We start from the raw sequence: 17,539 nt of genomic DNA on the forward strand, positions 1-17,539 counted from the left end.
GGATAAATATATTACGAAATTAAATAAATGTACTCTTACTTTAAATAAAGTACTAACTTCAATAAATTCGAAACAACATAAATAATAAATTACAACCCAAAGTGATTGGAAAACTATGGGCTCCGATTACAAAAAGTACCATATTCATCATCACTTAACCAATCTGTGGTGCTAGGATCATCTTGTCTTGTTGTGCTAGGACCATCTTGTCTTGATCTCGCTTCTCTTGCACGCCTCCTGATCAATCATATATTTCATGCATTTATACCATCCATTTCTAAAGTCTTTGTGATGTTTTTGTGTTAAAATTGTGGCATTTTACCTTACCTTGTGTTAATGTGCAGTTAATTTTGTTTTAGGATCAATTTCAAGCAAAATGGAGAAAAGAAATAAAAAAAACTGAACAGAAAATAAATGGGATGGAAAGGAAGACACTGAGCAGAAAACAAAGGGAGTGGAGAGACTAAAGGACACAGACTGAGTGAAAAACAAAAGAAAAGAATAATAAGAGAGAAGTGGGAGAGACACGGGCTAATTGAAAAGAGAGAAATGGGAGAGCACGGCATGAATAAACAAAGGGAAAGTGGATTAATGGGAGAGCACGGCATGAATAAACAAAGGGAAAAGTGGATTGATGGGAGACATGGCAGAAAGAAAACAAAAGAAAGAATAAAAGAGAAAGCAATGGAGTGCACACTGACAGAAATAATAAGAGAGCAGACGTGAGAAGCAGGGGCGAGAGGAGAGACTGGCAGAGAGCAAGAGGCACGGCAGAGAGCAAGGAAGGAAAGAAGAAGAAGCTTCACTCTATTTCTCTTGGTTTTATCTTCTCAAACCCATGTTTTACTTTTGGTTTAATTTTTGGAATTATGTGTAACTAAATTTTAAGTAGTTAGGGGCTGTTTTGAAGCCCCAAATATGATTGTAAGTTTGTTGTGATATTTTGTTTGAATGACTTTTATGAAATGATGAAAATTGTTTCACTACTTATATCATTGATAAATTCTTTATGTGTTTCTATGGATGCATACATAGTGAGCATATCTAGGATTTTAATGCTATGAATATATGTTTACCTGCCCTTGTTGAATGAGGACCTACATATGTTCTAGAGTAGCACTTGTTAATTGTGGTTAACATGTGAACCGATTTCTAGGATAAGTAAGACAACGCCAGTACTTACGATGCCTTGTGATGACTCAAACTCTTTTTATTCTTAATGATTTCTACTTGTTAAATCTATGAACACGCCATTCTAGATTGCATGTTAGGGACTAAGTTAAGTTGAAAACGTCATTCTCTTAACATACTACGTAAGAAAGTGTAATAGGTTGAGTTCTAACAGTGAGCCAACTTGAGCATCTTCATCCGGAAATAAAAGGGATTTGAATGAAACATAACATGCTTGCATGATTATTTGGTGGTGGATAGCATTTCCCCTAACTCGTTTTCTTAACTTGTAAATTAAAATCTATTGGTATTATTTAAAACTTGTTGAGGTCCTGTTTTGTCCGATTTAAGTTAAATAGCTAATCAACTCCAAAAATCCCAAAAATTTGTGTGAGCATAGCTTGGTGTGTCTAGTTTATGTGTATAAAATTTCGTTGCATTTGGATAAGTGTAAGTTAGTCTCATAATTATTGTTCGGTGGCTGGTCAGTGGAGACAGCCACCCTGTTTTTGTGACATTTTAAGTATTTGGATAAAACAATCTTCTGCGGGAAAGACCCTTATTTTCATATGCTACAATCGACAAATTTTAGTGTTAATAAGGAAAATCAATAGGATTATTGTGGGCTACTTGGTGGTGTGCTTTTAATCCTACCACCTCCTTTGCACCACATCCGCTTTCTCCGACTGCCAAAAATATTTAGAATTTGGAGACATCCCTTCTAAACGTGTGTTCATAATGTCACGATCTCGTTGTGCAATTCTTTCTTCTCTAAGTAACTCCCTTTCTTGCCTAAGTAGCTATTTTTCCCTCTGTTCAGCTTGAAATGCTTGTTGAATAGCTGCAGCTTTTGCCTCATCTCTAGCCTTTTCAGCCTCATATTTCGCCAATTCCCGCGCCAACGTCAATTCACCTTAACGAGCAAGTTCGTGCATGTACTTTCCATAATCATTCTTGGAAGCACTCCCCTTCCTCTTTGAAGCCTTCTTACCTTGAGGCCTAATTGGATAACGAGTCGACCCCGACGCTTGTTCAGGAATGGGCGTTTCAGGCACATCTTCTTCTTCTTCTTCATCAACATGGGAGCCATGATCGGGTGTAGAGTGTGGAGGGGTGTTGTGTAGATGGGTGTTGTGTAGAGGGGTGTTGCTCATGCATACTTCTAGACCAACATGCATAACTTTGAATTTAGGACAATCTTTAACAATATTCCAACATTCCCATCGGTTGAATGATTTGTTTCTTGATTTGATTTTGGCAGCATACCATGCTTGTGCTTGAAGTTGCTACAAATGAATAATACAAACAAATAATAATAATGAAATTATTAGGTAACAAATAAATAATACAAACAGATAATAAATAATGAAATTAGGTCACAAATAAATAATACAAACAAATAATAATAATGAAATTATTAAGTAACAAATAAATAATACAAACAAATAATAATAATGAAATTAGGTCATAAATAAATAATACAAACAAATAATAATAATGAAATTATTAGGTAACAAATAAATAATACAAACAAATAATAATAATGAAATTAGGTCACAAATAAATAATGCAAACAAATAATAATAATGAAATTAGGTAACAAATAAATAAAACAAACAAATAATTATAATCAAATTTGGTAACAAAATAAACCTTCACAACAAATAATTATAATATATTCTTACCTCATCCGCATAATTTGCCCCACTTCGAACATTACTACTAGCTTGTGTCAAGGTATCTCTCCACGTACTAAAGGAATGGCTAAGTATTTTCCAACGACTGGACATCGATTCTTTGGTTCTTTTCCCACTCATTTGCTCAAGAAATTTGGTATGAATTAAACTCCACATTTCTCGCAACTGCATCTCATTACCCATAAGGGAATTATGAGTAACTTCAACTCAGCTAGTGCACAACGCTAACATCTTCAAGAAGCGACCAATTTGTACCTGCATTAGTAGTCATTTTGTGGAAAAAAATTGGATTGAAACTTTGAGAGAAAGATAGGAATTTGATTGAAAGTAGTTGAGAAAATATGAAATTGTAGTGTAAGGTAGATGGAGAAGAAGTGGTATTTATAGAAAAGTAAAAACAATTTTTTACAAATTTTTTTCAAATTTTTTACAATTTTTTCGGATTTTTTACAATTTTTTTTTAATTTTTATTCAAATAATTAATCGCTGCCGTTGGATTTTAAAAAATTTGAATTCCAACACTCCATATTGTGCCACGTGTCACAACGGTAACTTTTCTTAATTTTAAAACTATTTTTTTTAATTTATAAAGCAGATTAATATCAACCGTTGATCTCAGATTGAACGGTTGATATAAAATCAGCTTTTTTTTTATTACCGTTGAAAATCGAACGGCTCGTATTAAAGAGCCTTTGGGATCGAACGGATCGTGGGAAGCCACGTGGCTTCCCAACGGTCGCTGAAATTTCTGAGGCGCGCAGGCCCGTGCTCTGAAATCCGATCGAGCGACGCGCCCCCACTCGCGAGTGAGGGGCACGTGCCTGACACAAAAAAAATTAAAAAAAGGCCCGGACCCAGGCCTGACGTCACGGGCCTCAGGCCACAGGCCTGTCAATTCCCCACCCCCCCCCCCCCCGGCCCTCGGGCTCCCACCCTCACTCGGACTCTCCAAGGCTGGAGAAGAACCAACCAGCCCTCGCGCCCTTTGCTGGAGCCTGTCCCCCCAGGAATCCATAAGGGTGGACTTGCTCTTATTATAGAGTTCCCTCCACATTTCGCGCGCATTTCGTTTTTTAAAACAGTTTGTCTCGGTTGGGCTTGGGCTCAAAACCCGATCCAAGAATTGGTAGATGATCCAACCCATGTAAATTGGCAGAAGTTCTGGACCCTTCTCGCTAACCGTTGTCATATTCTATACCTTTCCAGTACAAAAGAAAGGTGATGACCACCTTTGCACTCTAGGAAGCTCTAGAAGTTGGGCAGCACCGGCACCCACCAGCACCGTTGTATTAAGACGCTCTCTCTCTCTCTCTCTCTCTCTCTCTGTAACTGAATCTCTCACTGATCGTTGGTGCTCTTCTATCTCTCTCTACTGTAAGTCCCTCATCTTCTCTCTACACAGTTTAGCTTCCTTTTATTTTCCTTAATTAATAACCATGCTACCTAGCTGTGTCCCTGTGTACCTGTAATTACCAATGCATGCACTTGTTTTTGCTGTTTTCTATTGAATTAAACAACTTTATTAGTACCCAACAACTAGTTTTTGCTCTCTGGAAATTGGAAGAGCTTCTTCTCTCTGTTTTGGATCTTTATTCTTCTGAAATTTTTCTTTTCTTGCCTAGTTTTTTACATATTTTGTTGGGTTTATTTTTTTCCTATCAAATTTTCAATAATTTTATGACATAATTGTTGCTACTGGGTACGACCCTTATATTTATGTAATATTCAAGTAAAATATGTGGGGTTGTGGGTTTTTTTTCCCTTTGATGTTTCTACCAACAAATGTGAGATGGCTAGGTTGCCTAAGAGGCCTTTGTGAGAAGGCCTGCATGAAGTATATTTTTGCGAATTATGTCTGCATGCTACGAAAGCCGAAGGGTATCAGCAGGTTTTTGAGGATTTGATGTTCCTAGCTTTGATTTGTTGGTCCCTCTGTTATTACTTAGTTTTTAACTTTTTCAGAACATGTTCCAGCCAGGAATTATCTCAACGCATCCTCAAATTGAAAACCAGAATCATTTTTTTCGCCGTATTAAATCGTAATAAAAGAGTATCGAGAATGCTAATATAGGAAGATAGAGTTTGGTAGATACTAGATATCGCGATTGTGCATGAGACCACGAGATTCGTAGGTGTTGCTTGGGGTAAACTACCTGCTCTTCATCCATTTGCAATTTTTGAAATGCAGGAATGGCTGAGCCAGCATACACAGTCGCATCTGATAGTGAAACCGCTGGGGAGGAAAAATCGTCGTCTCCTTTTCCTGAAACCGCTATTGGGATTGACATCGGCACTTCACATTGCAGTGTTGCTGTCTGGAATGGCTCCCAGGTTGAGCTCTTGAGGAACATTAGAAACCAGAAAATGATGCGGTCGTATGTCACATTCAAGGATGAAAACCCTTCAGCGGGAGTAAGCGATCAACTCTCCAGTGAGCACGACATGTTATCTGGAGCTTCAATCTTCAACATGAAACGATTAATTGGCAGGGTTGACACCGATCCAGTTGTTCAGTCAAGCAAAAGCCTCCCCTTTTTGGTTCAAACATTGGGCATTGGGGTGCGCCCACTGATCGCAGCCTTGGTGAACAATGTATGGAGATCCACCACTCCTGAAGAAGTTCTGGCAATATTTTTGGTGGAACTCAAGGCAATGGCAGAAATCCAGCTAAAGCGGCCCATAAAGAATGTTGTTCTCACCATTCCAGCTTCATTCAGCCGATTCCAGCTGACTCGTATTGAAAGAGCTTGTGCCATGGCTAGCCTTCATGTACTCAGACTTATGCCTGAACCAACTGCTGTCGCGCTGTTATACGCGCAACAGATTTCAAATCAGAACGTAAACACCGGATCTGAGAAGATTGCTCTAATCTTCAACATGGGTGCTGGATACTGTGATGTAGCTATTACTGCTACAGCTGGAGGAGTTTCCCAAATAAAAGCCTTAGCAGGATCTGCCATTGGAGGGGAAGACTTGCTTCTGAGTATGATGCGTCATCTGTTGCCAGATTCCGAGACTCTTTTAACTAGCCACGGACTTGATGACATAAAGTCAGTTGGCATACTTCGAGTTGCAACACAGGAGGCAATCCACACTCTCTCCTCCCAAACTAGCGTGCAGATTGATGTTGACTTGGGAAATGGGACAAAAATATGTAAGGTTGTGGATCGGGAGGAATTTGAGGAAGTTAACCTAGCAGTGTTTGATAAGTGTGCGAGCCTCATAAGCCAGTGCTTGCATGATGCAAAGGTTGATACCGAGGATGTGAGCGATGTAATAGTTGTTGGCGGATGCTCATATATTCCAAAGATAAAAAGTCTTGTCATGAGCATTTGTAAAAAGGAGGAGCTGTACAAAGGGATGAAACCGTTGGAAGCTGCTGTCATTGGAGCAGCACTAGAAGGAGCGGTGGCATCAGGTCTTAGCGATCCCTTTGGGAGTTTGGACTTGCTTACCATTCAAGCCACCCCTCTTGCCCTTGGGATCCGAGCTGATGGAAACAACTTTGTGCCTATCATACCTAGAAACACAGCAATGCCAGCACAGAAAGATCTGATCTTCACAACTGCCCATGATAATCAAACTGAAGCACTAATAATCGTCTACGAAGGCGAGGGGAAGAAGGTGGAAGAGAACCATTTGCTGGGGTATTTCAAGATCACTGGAATTCCACCGTCCCCGAAAGGAGTTCCGGAAATAAGAGTAATTCTGGACATCGATGCATCAAGCGTGCTGAGAGTTTTGGCCGGGGTTTTAATGCCGGGGTCTCATCAGCCAATAAATCCAGTCATGGGAGTAAGGATGCCAACAGTTGATGATGGTCACGGTTGGTGCGCTGAAGCCCTACACAGAGCTTATGGCTCGTCTCTAGACTTGGTTACAGTGCAGAAGAAGATATAGTCACTACTTAACAGGAATGCATGGTCGTGTTTTAGCATCAACTGGTGAAATGTAAGGATGATACTCTGTTTTCGTATGCATACTTTGTTGAGTGTGGATTTTTAGTGTAATAAAATAAATTTGAGCAGCTCCTGCTCATATAGTTTGATAAATTATCGGATCGACGTTTTCTAAGTGATTTAGATGGCACCCAAAATATTTGTCTTATGACATATAAGTTGTAGCCTAGGACGCGACGCAATACATGTTCTTATATTCTGCAAATTATATTTCGACACATATCCGGGGAATTCAACACAAATGCCATAAAAAGCTTGACAAAAAGGTGGTTTGACAACTCTCTATCCTTCACAGTTGTTCTTAAAGTCTTTAATTCAGGAGCAAATGCTTTGAAATTCATTGCATCTCTTCCGAAAAAATGGATGTGTATATCCAAATCTTGAAGAACAGGGCAGTTACGGAAACGCTTTTTCAATGAGGTATCACCAACTACAAGATCTGTAACATGAATCAACTCGAGACTTGGGAAACAACAACGCAATGTAGTTGGAGCATCTTTCTAAGTAATACAATCTGAAAACACCCTTAAACTCAGGAATGATTTGCACAAGAAAAGGCCTTCTGGCGTTTTCAACTTTAAATTTCTTACGCTTGTGTTTTTTTATAGGTAAACGGATTTGTGCATCTTCCACCACATATGGCGTGAACCTAAGATGTCACAGCCCGCCCCGGACATGTACGTTAATTATGTTATATAGACGATGTGAAATTACCTAAATACCCTTGGACGTTGAGATTTAGTATGGGATGTGGTGGTTTGGACTTAAGATTGTGGACCAATTGGCTATATTCCTCTATTATTGGACTTAATTAGAACTAAGTGTTCTCTTAGTTGTGATTGGTGGCTTTTGGACCACACATACCCACCTACCTTCTCTCTCTCGTACTCTCTCTATCTCTCAAACTCTCTCTCTCTTCAAACTCGTACGGACACACACAAGAAAACCCAAAACAACACGGATCAAAGGTTCTGAGGCCTCCAGTGTGTTCCTAGGATCCTTACGAGTCGAGTGGTACCCATTTCCAGCAAGGGAACCTTTGAGAGACCCTAGTTTGAAAGGGAGTCGTGGGTGTACAGTACACTGAACCAGTTCGTAGAGGTTTCAAGCTGTTCTAAGGCTCAAAAGGTAATCTCCTAGACCTCTTGTATGTTTTGGCATAAGTTGGAACGATTTTGGGCATCAGAGAACCCCGGAAAATGGACCTTCGACTTGGGTACTATTCATCAACTTTTAAACCCTTGAGTTTTTGTGAATTTTAGGACCACAGTGAGCTCGATGAGGTCCTCACGATGCTCAGAGTGCATCGTTGGTAGGATTTGGGTCACGGAAAGCTCTAAAACGAAGTTTTGCAAAAGTCACCAGAGTTTGAGGACTTCTCCGAAGTGATTTCACGTGATTTGAGGCGCGAAAGAGGTATAACGCAATTCTTTACCTCCTAAACTTCATTTTGGTGGAAATTGCATGAAAAATGGTGAAGAAATGAGCGAGATTAAAGAGTTTAAAAAATTGCCCAGTTTCCGGTGCCGGCAGCAGTTGCCGAAGCTGGAGGTAGGAGATGAAGGAATATTCCGTCAAGTATGACGGAATATTCTCATGCCGTCAGTTAGAATTGACGGTTACCGTTAGGATTTAACGGAATATTCTTGATGCCGTTTGTAGAATCCGTCAGGATCCCCTGCGCGTGGCTGCGCGTATTGCCGTGCCTTGTCCGGCGTGTGCGGGATCAGAAAATTATTTTGAAAATTTGGGGATGATCCTAAGGTTGTGTAGGTCACTGTGGTATATTCATATACCCATTTTGAGCTTTGTATGAGAAGTTATTAGCTAGTTTTGCTTATATGCTTTAAAATAACATTTTTATAGTTAATTCGCATATGGGTGAGACTTATCCCGAGGACGAGCGTATCCACAGGCGACTCGGGGGTTACGACCTGTCAACATACCAGTGAGTGGGCTTTTGTTTTTAGTATATACTTATATACTTGTTAAATTTCCCAGAAATGCATTTTTTAAGGAAAGTATGCTTTGAAATAATATGTCAAATGCTTTTATATTCTGAATATGCAATTCATGGTTGCTTATATATATAAATATGGTGCTGTGGAGGCACATGTAAGTTCAGGTAAGTTATGTTTGGTTATGTGAATCATCGATGATGTGATATGTGATTGAATAATGTTGAGCTCATAAAACTGCACCTAGGGTGATTGTGATTTAGCCAGAGATATGAAGTACAGGCTTGTTTATTTACGTCACCTCCCACACTATATGTTCATATTGGATCCAACTTAAGTGCACGGTCTTGTCGTACAGGCCTTATTAATGGTTCCGACTCGTAGGTGGCTAGCGATTTATTGTCCGGCTATTATGAGAGAGTAAAATTGAGCATAATTATATTACACCCAATCTTGTCGTACATACCCATTTTTAGTGGTTTCGACTTATGTGCAGTATATTGCCGTATAGGTCATAGTAGCGACTCCGGCTAGATTGACTTTTGAGCTATGAATTCAGCCATACAGACTACCACAAGGGTTCCGGCTAACATATCATATTTTTATGAATTTATTCTTACCTGAATTGCTTACTATGTTATATCTTGGCATGGCATACATATGATTATGATTATGTGATGCATGAATTGAATTGATATGATTTCATATATATTTATGTATATGCTTATATCTTGGTTCTGGGAAAAATTATACATGTTTTACAGCGATGGGTTATATATGTTGTTAAATGACATGGTTTTGTAAAACATTTGTTTTTGCCCACTCACGTTTTCTATTTTGCACCCCTCCAAGTTTTAAGTAAGCTTGATGTTGGTGGCTCAAGGTGGCTCAAGGACGTCTGATGTTCTGACTAATCTAAATAATAGTAAGACATTCCTGGTACTGTATAACTAGTACTTGTCCTACTGGACTGTACCTAGACTTATGCTCTGATTAAGAGTGTTTACTGTTGTAACTAAATCCTATCACTACCTGTTTAGTAGTGCACTCTAGTAATTTGGTTTTTGATTATTCGTATATTTCTTATCTTTATCGCTTTCGCACTGTGCACATGGCTACGTCACTCTCACGTGACGGCCAGCATGTCTTAATCTCGGTCGGAGTGTGTCAAAAGATCTCTTGTGAGGAGGAATATCATTAGATTGTAATATTAGTCAGTAACCCATGGCATTTATTTCTTAGATAGTGACAGCCCTAAGACTAAAAATGAGTTGTGTATATTTCCCATTTTGGGCCTTTTCATTGACAAATCAATTAATTTGGGAGTAATGTTATTTGTATCATCTCTCTAATAGAGATAAGGTCCACCAACAATGTGAGTCTCATCTCTATTAGAATGATGATACAAAAATAACATTTATATTAATTTCGTGTCTTAAATTCCCTGTAACTCACATTTATTGGAGGATATTAGGACACCAAATTAAGAACACGACCCTTGCCTTTTAGAGATAGGGGCGCAACAACAGTCTTAAAAAAAAGCGACAATCGACTCCACGTTCATTCGCTTATGTAATTGGAAATTCTTCATACCCATCTGAAAAAAGACGAGTATGATTGGAACAAAAGTGCATTTAGATGACCAAAAGTTTTTTTTTTTTTTTACACAATTTTTTTGGTGTTTTTTGGATTTGAAACGAAAACTTCACCTTCAAAATCACCAATGCTTTTCTCGTGAAAACGCATTTAGACATTTTAAACTCTAACATCCCATTGTAAGTATATGCATCACATAAAACCAGAAATCAATTTCAACAACATTGCTTCTCATGGCATTGCATATCCAACTCAATACGAGAGAAATCATCCGCTTCGAAAGATAAAACGCGTACAATTAAGTTGAAATTTTTTAATGTCGAAAGAGTCACATAGTGAAAGTACACTATCAACAGCCCCATCGTAAATCTTTGACGTCCTTCTTTCCAAGGTTGACAACTATCTGCATCGTCTATGTCTAGGTTGAGAACACAAGTCCACAAGGTTTTCCATCCCTTAGATAAGACAGTGGTCCGCACAGCATATTGGTTCGGTGCAATGAAAGTAGTGACAAAGTACTTGTAAGGTAAATCACTAATCCAGTATTGCAGGCAAATTCCATTACTAGTAGTTCTGGTTAGCCCACTTGCCCGAGCACACTCTCAACTTGTAAATGCGACAATCCCGCTTCCCCCACAAGAACTTGTTGGAGAACAATTTAGAAACAAAAAATAAAAGTAAAATACTTATACTTTATTATTAAAAAATACTTGCAATACAGAATGAAATTACACAATAAATACATAAATTAAAATGATACTAACTTGAATGAATCAAAAGTAGAGGCTAGCGCAAAAGTTATGTCCTTCGAACAGTATTTCCGTCACACTCTTGTGCTTGTGGTTCTACAACGTTTGCTCGATCAGGATACAACTACCTAATTCTACAACCCGCATTGGATTATGTAATTCTAGCAAATTGCTTTGTGTGTTTACTCTCTGAGAATTTTGTACAAAAGAAAAGGAGGAAGAAAAGATTATTTTCAATGGAACTGAGGACTCCAGATATATAGGCTCTTTCATACCTCTTCAAATACCTTTTGGATGTATCTGAAGCTATACAACTCTTTCCAAAGAGTTGTGTCTATTAATCAAAACATTTTTAATTAATTTAATTAAAAACTTAATTCGAAATTAAAACTAATTGATCAGATTAATTTTAATTCTTAGGCCCTTGTCTTGATTAATTAATATTAATTTAAATTAATATTATGGTATGATTATCAAGCCTAATCCACACAATTAGTGGCCCAAGCCTCAATCCCCATTCCAAATGGTCCAACACCTAATCACTCATAAAGGAGACTAAATTAATATAAGGACCTCAAGTTCCCTTGAGTTCCCCGATGTGGGACTTAAAGGAGCTGAAAACTCCAACATAACTAACTTGACCTCCTGGTTGACCTTTAATTTTCGTCATTGCTTCTTCTATGCTTTTTCTCTTGTTTCATTCTCGTTTCTGTATTCAACTTGTACTCTATAAATGGAAAGGGATCTTCTCTGGATCCCTTCCACCTAATCATTCTCATCAAACAATCTGGGCCCTTGAAATTTGATCAAACGGCTAAAAACAGGGGCCCACTCTAAAAGTTAAAATACCTTTAGTTGTTGGATCAAATTTCAAAGGCCGAGATTGTTTGATGAGGAGGATTAGATGGAGAGAATCGGAGATGATCCTTTTCCTTTATAAATAGGAAACTTTAACGAAAAACTTCTGGTACTGTTCACTTTAACGAAAAACCATAGTTTTACACTAAAAAGACAATCATGGTACTATTCATTTTACCCTTTATTTTGTCCTTATCGTTAAAACTCAAAGTTTTCAAACCATTTTCATTAGTTTTCCATTATAAATACCTTACAGTGAATGAAGGCTAGCCCCTAGGGTTTCATCCAGCAATTTGCTTGGCCCATCAACTTAGAAATTGGGCTTCTTGTCATGCCAACGTTTCACATTTATTGGCCCAACATTCAGGTGTACTGGGTCGAAGTTGTACAATGACTCATACACAACCAACAAAGCACGCCCAATAAATCTACAGTTTTGTTTCGGCTAATACTTTGCTAAGTCCCTTGAAACTCTATTATAATTTCACTTTGTCTTCTAAGACTCGAATTGCGCTTTACTCTTTGGGATCCAATCTTCGTTTATAAATCAGTTAAGCACTCTGACATGGCATTATTGGGTCCACTTGCCTGCTTATATGTTTGCCACATTATTTAAAACAATTAATGTTTTTACAAAATCAATTGAAAAAGAGAAAACAGTTTTTTTTTTTTTTACCAAACGATATTATCTACACTTAGGGAATGGGGGAGTAGGCTAAGGCTTGGTTTGGAATTGTTGTGCTTTGAAAAAAAAGTTGTTTCTGCTGTGCTGTGAGAATAAGCAGCTGTGAAATAAAGTAACAGAGTGTTTGGTAAACTTTTTTGTAAAAGTGCTTTTGGAAAAAAAAGTAGTTTGATAGTGTTTGGTAAACTTTTATGTAAAACGGCTGTGACTGTGTGAAATGACAAAAAAATGTATAATACTATATTATTATTATGATATTTTATTTAATATTACTATTTTTATGTGAGGATTTTGTGTGGCCGTGGGGCCTACACTGCCAAACTATCTCGAAAACTCTCACCTATCTCTCTCGCTGCACTCTCTTCTCCATCGAGACAACCCCACACTCAGCCCTCTCTCTCTCTCTCTCTCTGCACTTTCCCTTATCCACGTGTCTTCCTTTCCCTCTTCGTTTCCTCTGCTGCTTCTCTATCATATTTCTTTTCTTTGTTCCCCAAAACCAAGCTTATCCATGGGACCCCAAAGAAGATCAGGAAGAAGAAAACCCAGAAACCCGATTCCACTCCTCCCTCACTCTGCTCCCCGCAACCCAGAAACCCGATTCCTCTCCTCCCTCACTCACTGCAAGGTTGTAGGAAAGACCTCCCCTCCGCAATCTTCCTCTGCGAATTCGTGGTTTCTCAGAACACACAATCTTCCTCTGCTAATTCTGATTTAGTTTCAAGCACATTTAAGTATAACAACTTTCGTTAATTTGTGATGATAGCAGTCTAGGGCTCTCCTTCTGCCGACCCTTGTGGGTCTCTGGTGGTGACGATTTGGATCTTCACGGGGAGGGACAAGGTAGATTCACAGTGAGGGCAACATAAATCTTCAAAGATCTTTGGTAGAGATGAAGCTGGGAAGAGTAGAAAGGGGATGAAGAGATGAAGGGAGGGTAGGATTGCCAAAAACTTTCATTAAAGGGTCACTGTTCACCTATGTTTTAGAGGTTTGCGCAGAAGCTGAAAAGCCAGTTTTTCAAAGTTGCCTTTTGCTGTTTTTGTTCTTTGGCTTTTTTTCACGAAAAACTGTGAAAAAAAAAGCTGAAGTTGGAAGTTTACCAAACACAAAAATGCCCCTAGCTTTTTTTTATACCAGCTTTTTTTTAAAATCACCTCAACCCTAAACCATACCTAAGTCTCACAATGGGCGTACAATAATGTGGTTTAAATTCACCTTTGTCAAGAATCGAACCTGAGACCTCTCAATTACAAATGAAAACGAAAATATTTAGACCGTCATACTAAGTAGCAAGAAAAAAAACTAAGAACAAGCAGCATTTTGCGAAATGGCAAGGGGATTGAATATGGATGGAAATGAGCGTCTACTCACGTTCTGTCACTTCCTTCACTTTCACGCGATCAATTGTTTTTTGTAAGGAAAACTAATGAAAAGGATTTGAAAACTTTGAGTTTTAATGATAAGGACAAAATAAAGGGTAAAGTGAATAGTACCAGAATTGACTTTTTAGTGTAAAAATATGGTTTTTCGTTAAAGTGAACAGTACCGGATGCTTTTCGTTAAAGTTCCTTTTTTTGTAAGCAAGGAATATTATGAATTAATAACTAATATAAATTGCAGAAAAAGAAATTGAACTTGTGTGGATGGGGAGAGTACATCAATCATAAGCCAATATGATTTTTCCTTTTCACTTAAACTACCTGGTCCTACCGATGGTTTTATTTAGGTCACAAACATTTTAGATCAAGTCACACCTTCGTTAAAAACAACTTCGATGGATTTAACCAAATTAGATAGCATTGCGCCCTCCCGTCTGCACCTAGCTTCGATTCCATCTCCTCGTAATTCAAGCTAATTAATAGTAGGTTATCGCTTGGATCAAATAATGCCAGCACTTAACATCTAAACTCAAATTGCCCTAAAGAAGGTGAGTGTGACAAACTGCACATGACGAGTATGGCCACATTCATCCAAAATTCTCACAAAAACAAATGAAAGGGACAAACTCAAACTCCAAAAAAACTGCATAGAATAAACTCCAAACCTTCAAGTAGCAGTACCAATTTGTCTTCGCATAATAAATTCAAATATAAAACAATGATTGCCAGATGTCAAACTCCTAAAAAATGTAAGAAAATAATTCACCAAAAAACTGAATGAGGATCCTGCAGATACTCTTTGTGAGGATTACTAGAATCCTTTAATCATGTTCATTTATCGTACATGCAGTCAGAAATCATTTTAAAATTTTTATTTAAAATTAAACATAAATAGTACTTGACGAAAATTGACCGTACGATTTACGAAAAACGGGTGCAATTAAAAGATCATCTGGTTCCGCACAGAGAGGATGAAGATCCTCATTCAAAACCTAACCCCTTTAGTTTATATTATTCACATGTTGTACTTGTAGCTATAGAAGTAAATCCATATGAAATCAAGTGTGAATAAACCAGCAAATCTCAATCGTGGGAAACCGATCTCAGCAAAAGTACAGAGCACGGATTAGAGAGAATTGGAAAAAGCCACAAGTTCCAAACAGATGGACTCCGACTCTGAACGTCAGCTCCTGCGGAACTGAACCCGGTACACCCTCCAGACAATTGGTACGCGACAAAACCGCACCCCCAAACCAAACATACAAATCAAATCAGGTGTAACTTTTTTTTATCATATTAATAAAATTTTCTAGTGCTGCTGAAGTTTAAAAAAAAAAAATACTGATTATAGTGTTTAAATACTAAATGATTTTAATATTTGTTTCAAAAGTCATGGCTAATATAGTAACGTTACTTTAATTTTAGGGGTATTTTCATCCAGATTCAAAAATTTGAGTTGTTGGATTCAATCTAGTGTTCCTATTGTTTCCTTTAATTACATTTCTACATTTATGCATCGTTACTCAAATTTTTTATTTTGAATATTATTTTTTAGTTCGATTTGAATATTTAAATATGAAAATCTAACCACTTTTATGGAAAATAGTTAAAAGAAAATTTATATGTCATCATATATGATACTTATACCATAGGTTGATAAAATACATCTAACCTAGGATAGAGGTATCTATGAGAAAAAAAAAATTAATCACAACTTAATAAAAATTGAAAAAAAAAAAACGATGTGAATAATCAGTGAATAGACCTAACCCAATAAAATTGACTAAACCCACATACAAAGTTGAACTTAGATCAAGTTTACTCTTAATTTTATCCCATTTTCTCTCCCCACTCCCCACTCCCCACTCCCTACTTTTTCATTTTTTTTATTTACTACAATAATTCCTTTTATTGTAACCGAAAAATTAGTAGAAAAAATATATCCTTTTAACAAGAGGCATATCATGTGTTAAGAATTTGCACCTCTCTCTAGTATGGAGTCAGTAACAACTTAGTCCCTATTTTAAACTTAACACTTTACTATCCTAAACTTTCAGATCTCTACACGATTTGCTTCTTTGTAAAAAAAATGTTATTTACCCTAAATGAGGCCATTCTAGTCAATCCTTAAGGAATTTCGATCATAAGCGCGAAGTTCTGTGGATAGGTCAAGAGGTATTTTAAGAAAGAGTTCCTCCTCAATCCTTAGGAGCCAAGTATTTCTCTTTAGATTCATATTCTTATGTTTTGGACGTCTCTCAACTTAACGGAAAAGTTGACGAAGTTAGCAAACTGACTACTGATGCAACAAATGACATAATTCGAGGACAAGAGAAACAATTAATGGAGTTTAGTGATGAAACTAAACTCGTGGCATAGATCAGGAACCTTTGCTACAATTTAGCATTTTTTATAGTTCATTTCATATTTATTTAAAAACACCCTAAATTCAAGCTAAAATTGACATATTGTTGCTATTCTATTTAGAATAGGAATGTGATTGTGTAAATCCTAGAGAATATGGGAAAGTATTATATATTCCTATTAGGATTAGATTACCTATTAAATGTTGTAATCATAAAGAGAAAGGTATTTACCCTTCCAACTACTATAAATAAAGGCACAATGGGGTGAATCAAACATACCTCACAATTAAATCAATCTCTCTTCTCTCTAAAGTGGCCGGCCTCTCTCTCTCTCTCTCTAAACCTTAGATCGCTCAATTAAATAGGCCTACAATACGTTATCAGCACGCCCTTGCCAGAAGCTGAGGAACTGAAGCATCGTAGGAGGAGGCTATCATCCACCACATTCAAAGGCTTATTTGTTTTCTGCTGCTCAGGTACGCTTAAAATAAAGGAAGATATTTGAAACGACCCATGAAGCATGAAAATATTCCCCATGATGCATGAACCCCCTATGTTTATATTTTCCTTCCGATATATATATTGTACATGTTCATATACTTGTCACTATATATATTTGTTTCATGCATCGCACAATTAAATTGTTATGTGGAATTTGTGAGTCAATGTATAAAATTAAATTAGAAGCATATTAGGTTTTTCCTAAAACCTAAAGGGAATTGAAAAAAAAAAAAAGGGAATGGGATTTGGTGCATCGCACCATCCCTGTGCCAAAAAGGAAAACAGGTTTCGACCTAATTTTGGTTTCTTTGCTGAGCCTGCAGCCCATGGCCTCTCTCGGCCTGCATCAAAAACCTGTCAGCCCTCGGTTGGGCACCTTATGCACACAAAGCCAGCCCTCGGGCTGGGCTCTTGCGCCACAAAATCAAGGCCCCAGCTTCGCTGGGCTCCCTGCGTAAGCAACCCGCAAGCCTTAGGCTTGCCCTCGTGACCCCTTGGACCAAAACACCTAAACCAACTACGGATGGGGGTTTTGTCCCTTCCGTGGCCTGCAGCCATACCCTAGGCCCTGTCGTTTTTACTCAAGGCACCCCGTGCCTTCCCTTACCCACGGCACCC

The 17,539-nt window shown here is 37.9% G+C and overlaps 1 protein-coding gene across 1 annotated transcript; it reads left to right on the forward strand.

Annotated features, from left to right (window-relative positions):
- The first annotated feature begins 4,085 nt into the window (after positions 1–4,085).
- On the forward strand, positions 4,086–6,919 carry LOC103438255 (heat shock 70 kDa protein 8). Its single transcript, XM_008376788.4, has 2 exons — positions 4,086–4,241; positions 5,056–6,919. Exon 2 carries the CDS (start codon positions 5,058–5,060, stop codon positions 6,765–6,767), a length of 1,710 nt encoding a protein of 569 aa, XP_008375010.1. The 5' UTR covers positions 4,086–4,241; positions 5,056–5,057; the 3' UTR covers positions 6,768–6,919.
- Positions 6,920–17,539: the final 10,620 nt, after the last annotated feature.

This window comes from Malus domestica, chromosome 16 (genome assembly GCF_042453785.1).
Source record: "Malus domestica chromosome 16, GDT2T_hap1".
Taxonomy (NCBI): domain Eukaryota; kingdom Viridiplantae; phylum Streptophyta; class Magnoliopsida; order Rosales; family Rosaceae; genus Malus; species Malus domestica.